Source organism: Salvelinus namaycush, chromosome 2 (assembly GCF_016432855.1).
Source record: "Salvelinus namaycush isolate Seneca chromosome 2, SaNama_1.0, whole genome shotgun sequence".
Lineage (NCBI taxonomy): Eukaryota > Metazoa > Chordata > Actinopteri > Salmoniformes > Salmonidae > Salvelinus > Salvelinus namaycush.
The window spans coordinates 55,025,819-55,038,177 of NC_052308.1; the positions used below are offsets into that span (position 1 = coordinate 55,025,819).

General features: G+C 41.6%; 1 protein-coding gene across 3 annotated transcripts in view; it reads right to left on the bottom strand.

Moving 5' to 3' along the window:
* rbl1 (retinoblastoma-like 1 (p107)) overlaps window positions 1–12,359 on the bottom strand; it is a 43,769-nt gene that overhangs the window by 20,578 nt on the left and 10,832 nt on the right. For all 3 annotated transcript variants that reach the window (XM_039015222.1, XM_039015214.1, XM_039015206.1), the window contains exons 2-11: window positions 11,566–11,699; window positions 9,305–9,505; window positions 8,258–8,322; window positions 8,000–8,128; window positions 3,442–3,599; window positions 2,945–3,009; window positions 2,628–2,814; window positions 1,047–1,213; window positions 529–641; window positions 67–170 (exon numbers count right to left, since the gene is read on the bottom strand). In XM_039015222.1, the coding sequence (XP_038871150.1) occupies window positions 67–170; window positions 529–641; window positions 1,047–1,213; window positions 2,628–2,814; window positions 2,945–3,009; window positions 3,442–3,599; window positions 8,000–8,128; window positions 8,258–8,322; window positions 9,305–9,505; window positions 11,566–11,699 (1,323 nt within the window). The remainder of the gene's footprint in view (window positions 1–66; window positions 171–528; window positions 642–1,046; window positions 1,214–2,627; window positions 2,815–2,944; window positions 3,010–3,441; window positions 3,600–7,999; window positions 8,129–8,257; window positions 8,323–9,304; window positions 9,506–11,565; window positions 11,700–12,359) is intronic.

Here is a 12,359-nt window from a genome sequence, read left to right on the forward strand (position 1 = left end):
AAACACTTTTTCAGTTTTCATTTCATATACTGTGTACCCTAATGAACACGACCCAGTGTAACTTACAGCCATGTCTTTGCCGTGTAGCCTCCTTGTCTCTTGGGCCATGACGTTCTCGAGGATCTTGTAATAGAGGATTTCAGCCAGCTTCATCCTGTTCTCAGCAAAATCTGAACGAAGGGGCCAAGAAATGGCATTAGGAAGAACATACAAGCTTTCATTGACCCATTATCTTAATTCAATAGTGGTCTTGTGTCTGCTTTTTGCCTGATCAAACGTAGAAGTAATATGCATGGAAAGCGGAACATGCACAACAGATAGAGACACCTCGTAATTTTGAGGCATGTTTGACAGAACACTTACTTACGGTAAATAGCAAAAGAGTGTTTGAGCAGTTGCGTACTAAGTCCACTTTTTGTACTAATGTTTACTTTTTGACATTTGTGATGTACCCCTTCTACAAGCATATTTAACCCCTATTTCTGCATGCTCAACGTATTCCATCTGCATGTGTGTCTGGTATCTCACCCATGTGTGATCCAGGCAGCTCCTCTGAGTCCTTTGTGTAATGTTGCTTGAACGTCTCGCCCAGGGTTTTCACTCTGCTCAGAATGGCTACGATGGGGTCCCGCGAACATGACCTACAGGTGGAAAAAGTACAGAGGGCCAAAACAGTTAAACACCACATACCTTCCAATTCAAGTCGTAGTGGCCTCTATGTTTCTCCTCTCCCTGGGACTTGATTTATCAACCAAATCACAGTTGGGGGCAATTACATTTCAATGGGACAATTAGAATTTTCATTTACTTCCTGGATTGTAATTGACCCAAAACCAGAATAACATGCCTAGTTTACACAAACAATATGTAGCGACGGTTTCCCCGACCCTTGTTATAAACCCAGTCCTGGACTGAAACACACTTTCAATGGAGATTCTCCATAGATTCTACATTTTTAATCCAGGACGAGGCTTCATCTCAGATCTGGGTCCATGGAAATGTCCCTATAAACTAATGGACATTTGAGGCAGTGAATGTGAGCTTACTTGAATATCTGCATCAGGGCCTCACTGGGGGCGCTACGCAGGCCCGAGACCATGCTCTGGAGTCGGCTGACGCTTTGCGTGGCCGAGGACACAGGGGTCACCAGTAGCTCCTTCTCCTTCAGGTAACGCCTGCCTGTCAGAGGAGTTGAGGGGGCCAGGGTGCGCTTCTGCACACACACGACAGAACAAGATTTTATTTCCTCTCAAAGTCATGAGTCACATGATCTCCGTTTAAGCTCCTTAAAACGTCTTTGGGATAGGGAGCGGTATTTTGACATCCGGATGAAAAGCGTGCCCAAAGGAAACTGCCTGCTACTCAGGCACAGAAGCTAGGATATGCATATAATTGGTAGATTTGGATAGAAAACTCTAAAGTTTCAAAAACTGTTAAAATAATGTCAGTGAGTATAACAGAACTGAAATGGCAGGCGAAAACCCAAGGACAAAACAGTAAAAAAAATACCACTGATTTCATTGGCTGGCACTTTTATAATAGGGCGAAATCGTCCCCGATTGCAGTTCCTAGGGCTTCCACTAGATGTCAACAGTCTTTAGAAAGAGTTTCAGGCTGGTTTTTGGAAAAATGATGGAGAAGTTGTAGATTTTTTAAGTGGCTCCCATTTTGGCTGTAGTGTTTCCAAGCGCATGGCCGAGAGAGCGCGTTCTTTTTGTTTATCTCCGGTTAAAGACAATAACAATTCTCCGTCTTAAATTGTATCGTTTATTTGCGTATTAGGGTACCTAAGGTTTGATTATAAACGTTGATTGACTTGTTTGGATAAGTTTATTGGTAACGTTTGGGATTAATTTTGTATGCATTTTGAAGGAGGGAAACCGAGTGGATTATTGACTGAAGCGCGCCAGCTAAACTGAGTTTTTATGGATATAGATTAGGACTTTATCGAACAAAAGGACCATTTGTAATGTAACTGGAACCTTTTGGAGTGCCAAAAGAAGAAGATCTTCAAAGGCATATATTATATCGCTATTTCTGACTTTCGTGTCGTAACTCCCTGGTTGAAAATGATTTGTTATGCATTTGTGTGTGCTGGGCGCTGTCCTCAGATAATCGCATGGTTTGCTTTCGCCGTAAAGCCTTTTTGAAATCTGACACGGCGGCTGGATTAACAACAAGTTAAGCTTTATTTTGATGTATTACACTTGTGATTTCATGAAAGTTGAATATTTATAGAAATTTTATTTGAATTTGGCGCTCTGCATTTCACCGGATGTTGTCGAGGTGTCCCGCTAGTGGCACACCTATCCCAAACAGGTTTTAAAGGATTTTGATGAGTGACTGAAAATGGGATGGTAAACAGCCTGAGTGGAATCATTCTTTCACATTTAATTCACAAAATTATTATTTAGCGAGATGACATTAGCAAAGATGTGGCGAACACAGACAAGACAGAGGGCTTTTTTTTAGCAGTATGCGGGAATTTAATTTGAAAAATCTATATTTTATGAATAATCAGGAAAAAACATCTGTTCAGTTAGTTTGCGGAGATGGTGCCATAAATGACCCTCATCCCTGTTGATTTTCAGCTATATGTTGGAATTTAACTGGATTCAGCCATCTACCTTCTCAAAGTGCTGTTGCAGGTTGCTCTCCACCTGCATGCGGGCTGACAGCTGGCAGGCCCGGGGTTCTGGTGCAGCCTTCCTGGGTGTCCCGATCTCCTCATCGGCATCCGCCCCCAGGAACACCCTCTCGTCAAAGTCCCCAACAGTCAGCACATACTCCTCATACTCCCGGTTTATCGCTTTACTGGGTGGCACACACGTTATCAGACCATAAGCAAGCAATGTTTAACACGAGATGTCTCAAACGTGACCGAGATTGATAACATTCTAGGCACCTCTAAAAATTACAGATTAGGATACAATAACAAATTTACTTGTTATCTATGAAGTTTGGTGTATCCAGGAGATCTGTGAGCAGCTCCTCATTCCCTTTAAGTATCTGGAGGAGAAGACAATGAATGAGTCAACACACTGGGCCCTGGGGGCTTAACAGTTCCCTCGCAGGGATCAAAAGGGACTGATGCAGTTTCCCATATTTTCAAGGATAATTTTATTCTAGTCCAGACAAAAAGATGTTCCAGTTACTATCTCCCACAGGATTTACTATATTCAAAATTAATTATGCCGGCATCTGTATTTATGTACTGTGGATGGGGGAATCCTACCACAGAAGGACTGACAGAAGAATACATTACCTTGGCTGGGGGGGGGGGGGCATGTGTTTGAACATTTTATGTGTAGGGGTTTGTGGTTGGATTATGGAATGTGTACATTACTGAGCTTTTGTGTGTGTGTGGGGCAATGGTCGTTTTAACCCACCACAGTACTCCTCCAGATAGCAGGTTGTCATTGTTTTAATGAGGGGTCTCACCTGCCGCTCAAAGAGCCTTTTAATGTAGGGCTTGAAGTAGTGCTCCTTGATGCCCTTGGCCTCCACCACCAAGCCGTCGTGTAGCTCACACAGCCGATCGATGACGCATGGCGGCTCGTCCGGGGTGTTGTTTTCCAACCTGAAGATGCTGGGCAAGCCTGAGGACAAAGGAAGCCATGGTCAAAGAATATTTTTACATTTTGTTTATCTCCACTCTTCAGTACGTTATAGATGCATCCCCACTGATTAATCTGCCCCTTTCTCCATTTCTCTCATATTCAAAAGTAGAATGCTATTTTTCATAATTCAAGTCTGAATGAGTAAGTCAAATAAGTATCATCTGCTCGCTTCATTTTATTTATTACCTTTTCTAATGTAGCTGTGTTTTGTTATTGGTTGCAAATTACTTACGTAGGGCTGGGCGATAAATCAATAATTATTGAAGTAATTACTTCCCTCAATAACGATATAAAAACGTTCAGATTCATTTTCAATATTGTCGATAAAGAATTAGGTACAGCAGTCCATTTTACCTGACGCAGCAGGAACGTGCAGAGAAGTGACAATATGCACGTGGAGAGGTATAGGCCCACTAAAAACCACTTAGCACTTTGAGTTATGGAGTAGCCACTATTAACCATGAAAATTGAGGCGAAAACAGGCGAAAACAGTGGCAGTGATAGCCATGGAGTAGAAGCAGCTTCCAACTAAGAAATTATTGATAAAAAGGGTTCAACCGTTTCAGTTATTTGTAAGTGGTTTGGCTTTTTGAAGTCCGACAAAGAGCAGAGCAATGTTTGGTGCGAATTGTGCCGTAGACAGGTGGTTACCAAGTCTGGTAATATGACAAACCTTGCTCACCATCTGAAGCAAAATCCCTCTTTGGAACATGCTGAAAGTTTGAGCCACGGTATTGATAAACGCCCCTCAAGCACCAGCCAATCTAGGGACGTTCACCCGAAGCAGTCAACACTGACAGCGTTTATGCCCTACGAGCAAACATCGAAAAGACATCACAAATGCTATTATGCATTGCATTTCCAAGGACATGCTACCAATTAGCACAGCCGAAAAGGAAGGTTTCAAGAGGCTTATCAATTTAATTGGCCCCAGGTACGTTCTCTCTGGCCGCAAACGTCTCTCTCACACCGCACTGCCTAAACTCTACGCCGACTGTAGGGAAGTAGTTTAGGAACCGCTTAAAGATTTTACGTATTTTGCTACTACTACATATCTGTGGTCTAGTGACACGTCAGAGCCTTATATTAGCCTCACTATCCACTATATTGACAGAGTGGAATCTTCGAAATGCCTTCAAACATCATAATTTCCCGACGACCACACAGGTGAAGCTATAGCAGAGGTGCTCATTGACATTCTCGCCTCCTGGGAACTCAGTCAAGACAGACAGGTCTGCATTACAACGGATAGTGGTGCGAACATGGTGAAGGCTGCTCAAATCAACAAATGGACCAGACTGCAATGTTTTGGACTTCGTCTGCACTTGGCCATTGGTAAATAACTTTGTCAATTGTGTATATTGAAGTGATTGGTTAGATGAAACTAAATGTGCATTTTTTTCATCAACTGATTAAGTTAAATATTACATTCGTACATAACTAAAGGGATTGTGATTAACATTTTATTAAAATCTTGTGATTTCTCAGAGAGAGTGGGTAGATACAAACGAGTGGATCGAGCAATTGGAGTGTGTAAGAAAGTGGTAGGTGCCTTTTCCTATTCATGGAAAAAGAAGGGAACCGGCAGTTGATCAAAAAGAAAAACCTAGAACAGCACAAGTTGGTGACAGAGCAGCCTACCAGGTGGGGATCACGTCAAAAGATGGTGCAAAGAGCACTGGAGCAGGAGAAAGCCATTTCACACGTCTTGTCCAGTGACAAGACCCAGAACTTAGCTCCCACCTATAGAGATATACAGTTGAAGTCGGAAGTTAACATACAATTAGGTTGGAGTTATTAAAACTAGTTTTTCAACCACTCCACAAATTTCTTGTTAACAAACTATAGTTTTGGCAAGTCGGTTGGGACATCTACTTTGTGCATGACAAGTAATTTTTCCAACAATTGTTGACAGACAGATTATTTCACTTAATCACAATTCCAGTGGGTCAGAAGTTTACATACACTAAGTTGACTGTGCCTTTAAACAGCTTGGAAAATTCCAGAAAATGATGTCATGGCTTTAGAAGCTTCTGATAGGCTAATTGACAACATTTGAGTCAATCGGAGGTGTACCTGTGGATGTATTTCAAGGCCTACCTTCAAACTCAGTCCCTCTTTGCTTGACATCATGGGAAAATCAAAAGAAATCAGCAAAAGAATTGTAGCCCTCCACAAGTCTGTTTCATCCCTGGAAGCAGTTTCCAAATGCCTGAAGGTACCACATTCATCTGTACAAACAATAGTAGGCAAGTATAAACACCATGGGACCATGCAGCCGTCATACCGCTCAGGAAGGAGACGCGTTCCGTCTCTTAGAGATGAAGGTACCTTGGTGCGAAAAGTGTAAATCAATCCCAGAACAACAGCAAAGGACCTTGTGAAGATGCTGGAGGAAACAGGTACAAAAAGTATCTATATTCACAGTAAAACGAGTCCTATGTCGACATACCCTGAAAGGCTGCTCAGCAAGGAAGAAGCCACTGCTCCAAAACCCGCCATAAAAAAGCGAGACTACGGTTTGCAACTGCACATGGGGACAAAAATCGTACTTGTTGGAGAAATGTCCTCTGGTCTGATGAAACAAAAATAGAAATGTTTGGCCATAATGACATCGTTATATTTGGAGGGAAAAGAGGGAGGCTTGCCAGCCGAAGAAGACAATCCCGACCGTAAAGCACAGGGGTGGCAGCATCATGTTGTGGGGGTGCTTTGCTGCAGGAGGGACTGGTGCACAAAATAGATGGCATCATGAGGGGGGAAAAATGTGGATATATTGAAGCAACATCTCAAGACATCAGTCAGGAAGTTAAAGCTTGGTCGCAAATGGGTCTTCCAAATGGACAATGACCCCAAGCATACTTCCAAAGTTGTGGCAAAATGGCTTAAGGACAACAAAGTCAAGGTATTGGAGTGGCCATCACAAAGCCCTGACCTCAATCACATCGGAAATTTGTGGGCAGAACTGAAAAAGCATTTGCGAGCAAGGAGGCCTACAATTCTGACTCGGTTACACCAGCTCTGTCAGGAGGAATGGCCCAAAATTCACCCAACTTATTGTGGGAAGCTTGTGGAAGGCTACCCGAAACGTTTGACCCAAGTTAACCAATTTAAAAGGCAGTGTTACCAAATGCTAATTTGAGTGTATGTAAACTTCTGACCAACTGGGAATGTGATGAAATTAAAAACAGCTGAAATAAATCACTACTATTATTCTGACATTTCCCATTCTTAAAATAAAGTGGTGATCCTAACTGACCTAAGACAGGAAAGTTTTACTTGGATTACATGTCAGGAATTGTGAAAAACTGAGTTTAAATGTATTTGGCTAAGGTGTATGTAAACTTCCGACTTCAACTGTAGGTGTTCTTGAGTCCATCAAACCAGGCATTGACTCCACTCCGAGAATTCACAGATGCTCTGTCTGGTGAGTCTTATGTCAGTGTGTCTTACCTGAAGCCAGTACTACACCTATTCAATACAGAGGTCACGAAACCTGATAATGAAACAGAGCTCACCCAAACCATCAAAACGATAGTCATGGACTATCTGAATGAGAAATATGATGACCTAGTCACAGATGACCTCCTGGACATTGCCTCGTTGGTCGACCATTGGTTTAAAACACATTACATCAAAGAGGAGAAGGTGGGCCACATAAAAGCAAGAGCTGTCTCAGAGATGGTCAATGAGGGACATGAAAACCCAAGCCCAGCACATGGAGACGTTGCTGCTGCTTCACCACAGCTGCCAGCTAAAAAGAGAAAGTCACTGGGCAGTTTTTTTCCAAAAAGCCATGCTCCACCACCACAGGTCTTACTGAAATCCAGCTGGTAGAAAAGAAACTCAGCTGCTACTTTCAGTCTCCTGATGCAGACAGTGAAACCAATCCACTGGACTGGTGGAAGAACCAAAGAAAACTTTCCCAAAGTCAGCCACCTGGCAAAGCACTACCTGTGCATTCCTGCGACCAGCTCCCCCTGAGAGTGTGTTTTTAGCACAGGTGGCAACGTGACCTGCCATAGGGCAGCTTTAAAGCCAGAGACCATAGACAGACTTGTCTTTCTTGCTTGTAACTTTTAAAACAACTACCCCAACTTCAACTCTTATGTGCCATTAGGCTAACAGTTATAATGCATCTTTTTTGTTTATTGTTCATAACTTGTAAGGGTTTACAGTTAAATGTTATTTGTGAGTTCTTCTACTTTAATAAGAAACATTAAAGCCGTTGGTTTGTTCAGGCATTCTTGAGTCTGAAGCGGATATGCACCTTTTAAACATTATTTGATTAATATCGTGATAATTATCATTATCTATATAGTGATAATTTATTTGCCATGTCGTCCAGCCCTACTTTTACGTCAATTACAGCGTGCTACCTTTGAAAAGTGGGTTGACAAGGTCTTTCCTGTTGGAGCATAGCAGGGCATTTCCAAACACCAAGTCCAAGCAGCAGAGCAGGAGGTGGTATGAGTTCACCAAGTCATCGCCAATCATACGGAAATTTCCTACAATCACAATCGGGGAGTAGATTGTGTCACTAATAGGTGGGACTGGAGACATTGGGTTAAATTAAACAGAATTTCCCACATTGGTTAAAACATGCAAAAGAAAACTGATTACATTTCCTAGCTTACCTTTAGTGTACACAAACAGGGTCCAGCAGAATTTGAATACATCGCTGACGTGACAGGGCAGGCGCCTAACATAGTGAAAGGGGAGATAAGGTTTCCATTATGGGATGTCATAGGTAGCATTTCATGCAGTCGTCTGAAACTTGCAATGAATAATTCAAAGGTGATGAGATCTCTCTTTGGTAAATAGAGAGCGCCTGACAGAGAGAGAGCGAGCGAGCGCCCGGCAAACAGCGCGAGATCGAGCGAGCGCCCGACACAGCGCGAGAGCGCCCGACAGACAGCGAGAGAGCATTATTCCAGAGGACGATTCAGACGGGATACGTTTTTTACTTTTCTTTTTTATAAAATAGATGGTTATGTCGGAAGCCTGGAGGTTCTTATTCAATTCATATGCACAAAACAAACAAAAGCATTCACTGTGAAAGTTGATTGGCTACTTGTAGGCCATTCATACATAGCTTATGCACAAAACTTAATTCAATTTATTGAATCAGTTATTGTTTTCTTGCACAAACCGCGAGCAACACCTATAACAAACTCTGTATAACAAACACCGTAACACGTGACAACACAATGGATGCAGAGGACGTGACAAACTCGAAAAGGGAAATGTTTACTGGTTGCTTAGGAGGTAAAGGGAAAGTCAGATGTTTGGATTCAATTTGACTAGTTGTGGAAAATACTGGATAACTTATTTTTCTGTAAGGAGGGCTGCGTGCATATTGTGTGTGCCAAACAGGTGCTGTATAGATTACAACAATGTTTGACTGTTTGGAACAATGTAAACACTACTAAATAAATTAGAAGTGTACCAGAGAGTCTGTTGTATTACAGCAAACACTAAAAACAGTCGCATTCATTTGTGAATGCAATTTCCGAAATGGAACAGTTTATTTAAGCTAATTATTTAAGGCTTGCTTTATTTTAGAACTAAATGGAGGCGGACAGACAGAGAGGGCCAGACAAACAGAGACAGAGGGAGAGAGAAGGACAGACAGAGGCAGAAAAAGAAATGGGGCTAGAGAGAGAGAGGTGTAAGGGCTATACCTGTGTTTTCTGCTTCTAGGCTGTCGTGGGGGCTCCCCTTGAGGATCCTGGAACATGTCCATGAATATGGGCTCAAACTTCCGAAAGATCACAGTTGACACTTCAAAGGTTCTCTCCAGGCGGCCCATGCGATTCCGAAATTCCTGAGATAAGTTGGACATATCCGACCATTTCTTCATCTTGTTGAAGAACTGAATCAAACTGAAACCAATGTATGAAAATAAATGACATTAACTTACGAGTTATGGAAAGAATCATATAGTGCACATAAACAGTGCCATCAAAGTATTCATACCCTTGACTTATTACACATTTTGTTTTGTTAAAGCCTGAATTACAAATGGATTACATTGAGGGGTGTTTCTCATCCATCTAAACACAATAACCCATAATGACCAAGTGAAAACATGTTTTTAAAAATGTTAGCAAATTTATTGACAATGAAATAGAAATAAACCATTTACATACGTATTCAATACTGGTTAGAATCACCTTTGGCAGGGATTACAGCTGTGAGTCTTTCTAGGTAAGTCCCTAAAAAGCTTTTCACACATGGATTGTACTGTTAGGTTCTAATTGTTCAGAGTAAATAACTCACAGACACTAGAGAAGCTTAACCAAGTTTAATTCTTCCCAAAGGGTCGACACACCTGTATTCAGACAACAAAAATTCACACAAGCACTAATATTTAACCCTTTCTCCTAGGCTGAGTCTCCTCCTCCACAACTGAACAGCCAATGCATTTCTGTTGCTAGACAGAACCTTAGTGATACCTGTTCTTCTTCACTTCATCTAACCTGACCTCTAACCCAAAGTACTCACTCCTCCCCAACTCAAGGCTGTCATGGTTATTGATACCAGACTGTGTCTCTTCTCCTCCCAGAGGATCCCTGATGGATAACAATAACATATACTGACAATGTAAACGTTATACATTACCCTCTCTCCCTCAGTGACATTGTTAGTTTCTAAGATCTCCACCCGTCTCCCCTTATCAAATGCCTGTCACATGTACTCGCTTCCCTGCACTCAACACATTCCTAGCTTAGTTGCATACACTATATACTTTCCTCCAATGACCCTTAACTTCTGGTGTAGACCCTCTAAACCTAAGCACTCCAGTGACATGACTAAGTATATCTTCATATTCTCAGAACCCAACAGTACAAAATGTGTCCATTATTTTCTAAATTCAAGCCCTTTCAAATTGCTTGTTGATCCTTGCTAGACAACAATTTAAGTCTTGCCATAGATTTAAGCAAATTTAAGTCACAACTAACTCGGCCACTCGGGAACATTCATTGTCTTCTTGGTAAGCAACTCCAGTGTAGATTTGGCCTTGTGTTTTAGGTTATTGTCCTGCTGAAAAGTGAATTAAATTACCCAGTGTCTGGTGGAAAGCAGACAACCAGGTTATCCTCTAGGATTTTGACTGTGCTTAGTTCCATTCAGTTTATTTCTTATCTTGAAACTCCAGTCCTTAACGATTACTAGCATACCCATTACATGATTCAGCCACCACTATGCTTGAAAATATGGAGAGTGGTACTCAGTCATGTGTTGTATTAAATTTGACCCGAACATAACACTTTGTAATCAGGATTTAAAAAAGGTAATTGCTTTCCCACATGTTTTGCAGTATTACTTTAGTGAGTTGATGCAAACAGGATGCAAGTTCTAGAATATTTGTATTATGTATTAACTACAAAGTTCTCCTATCACGGCCATAAAACTCTTAAAAAGTCACCATTGGCCTCGTGGTGAAATCCACGAGCGGTTTCCTTCCTCTCCGTCAACCTGAGTTAGGAAGGATGCCTGTATCTCTGTAGTGATTGGGCGTATTGATACACCATCCAAAGTGCAATTAATAACTTCACCATGCTCAAAAAGATTTAAAGGCGAGCTTTTTAAAAACCAATAGGTGTCCTTATTTGCGAGGCATTGGAAAACCTCCCTGGTTTTTGTGGTTGAATCTGTGTTTGAAATTCCCTGCTCGACGGAGGGACCTTACAAATAATTTTGTGTGCACGGTACAGAGCCATACAAAAAATTATGCTAAACACTATTATTGCACAGAGTCCATGCAACATATGATTTGTTAAGCAAATGTTTATTCCTGAACTTATTTTGGCTTGCCATAACATAAAGGGGTTGACTCAATACATTTTTTATTAGTTTGGAAAAAGTAAAAGGTGTAAATACTTTCTGAAGGCACTGTAGACATGTGGCAGGTTTGGGGACCAAGCCTCTTATCACTGACCTCAGTTTCGACGTCCTGAGTATTCGAGTCAGGGACACACAGTTGCCTTCCATCACCCCCTTACCCACAGTGGGTGTGGAGCCCTTTCTGCAGGCTGCATAGAGAGAGCAGGCTAGCCAATGAACTACTTCCCCCTGAAAGAAAGACAAGTCAGAAGGGTATGGCAAATGACAGTAAGTCACAGTGCTTTATCCTGTTTGGGATAGCCCCCCCTTTTCTCATTTTCCACCTGAAGACATACCCTAATCTAACTGCCAGTAGCTCAGGCCCAGAAGCAAGGATATGCATATTCTTGGTATCATTTGAAAGGAAACACTCTGACGTTTGTGGAAATGTGAATTTAATGCAGGAGAATATAACACAATAGATCTGGTAGAAGAAAATACAAGGAAATAAAGACGTTTTCTGTTCTTTTATTGTTGTTGCATCTTTCAAATGAACAAGAACAGCCAAACATTCAGATGATGCTGGGGATAATTTCAAAGAAGAACATAAGTGGGCAACAGTATTTGACCAAAGTTTCAGACAGATACCTTCAGGAATGAGTGAGGTACATGACATTGAGCATGAAGTCACCCAGGTGTCCCTCACAAGTTTCCCAAATGTACCCAAGTGGCCGAATTGGTACATGATGCAAATAACTATACAAAATACAAAAAATGTATTCTAACATACCCCCAAAAAATGAACATTTCAAAAAAGAAAAAAATAACAAGGGTAACTATTTACACTTTCAATGTACAATATTGTGAAGACCCTCAGTCCTCTACACAATATTGCGCTGCTGATGCCAT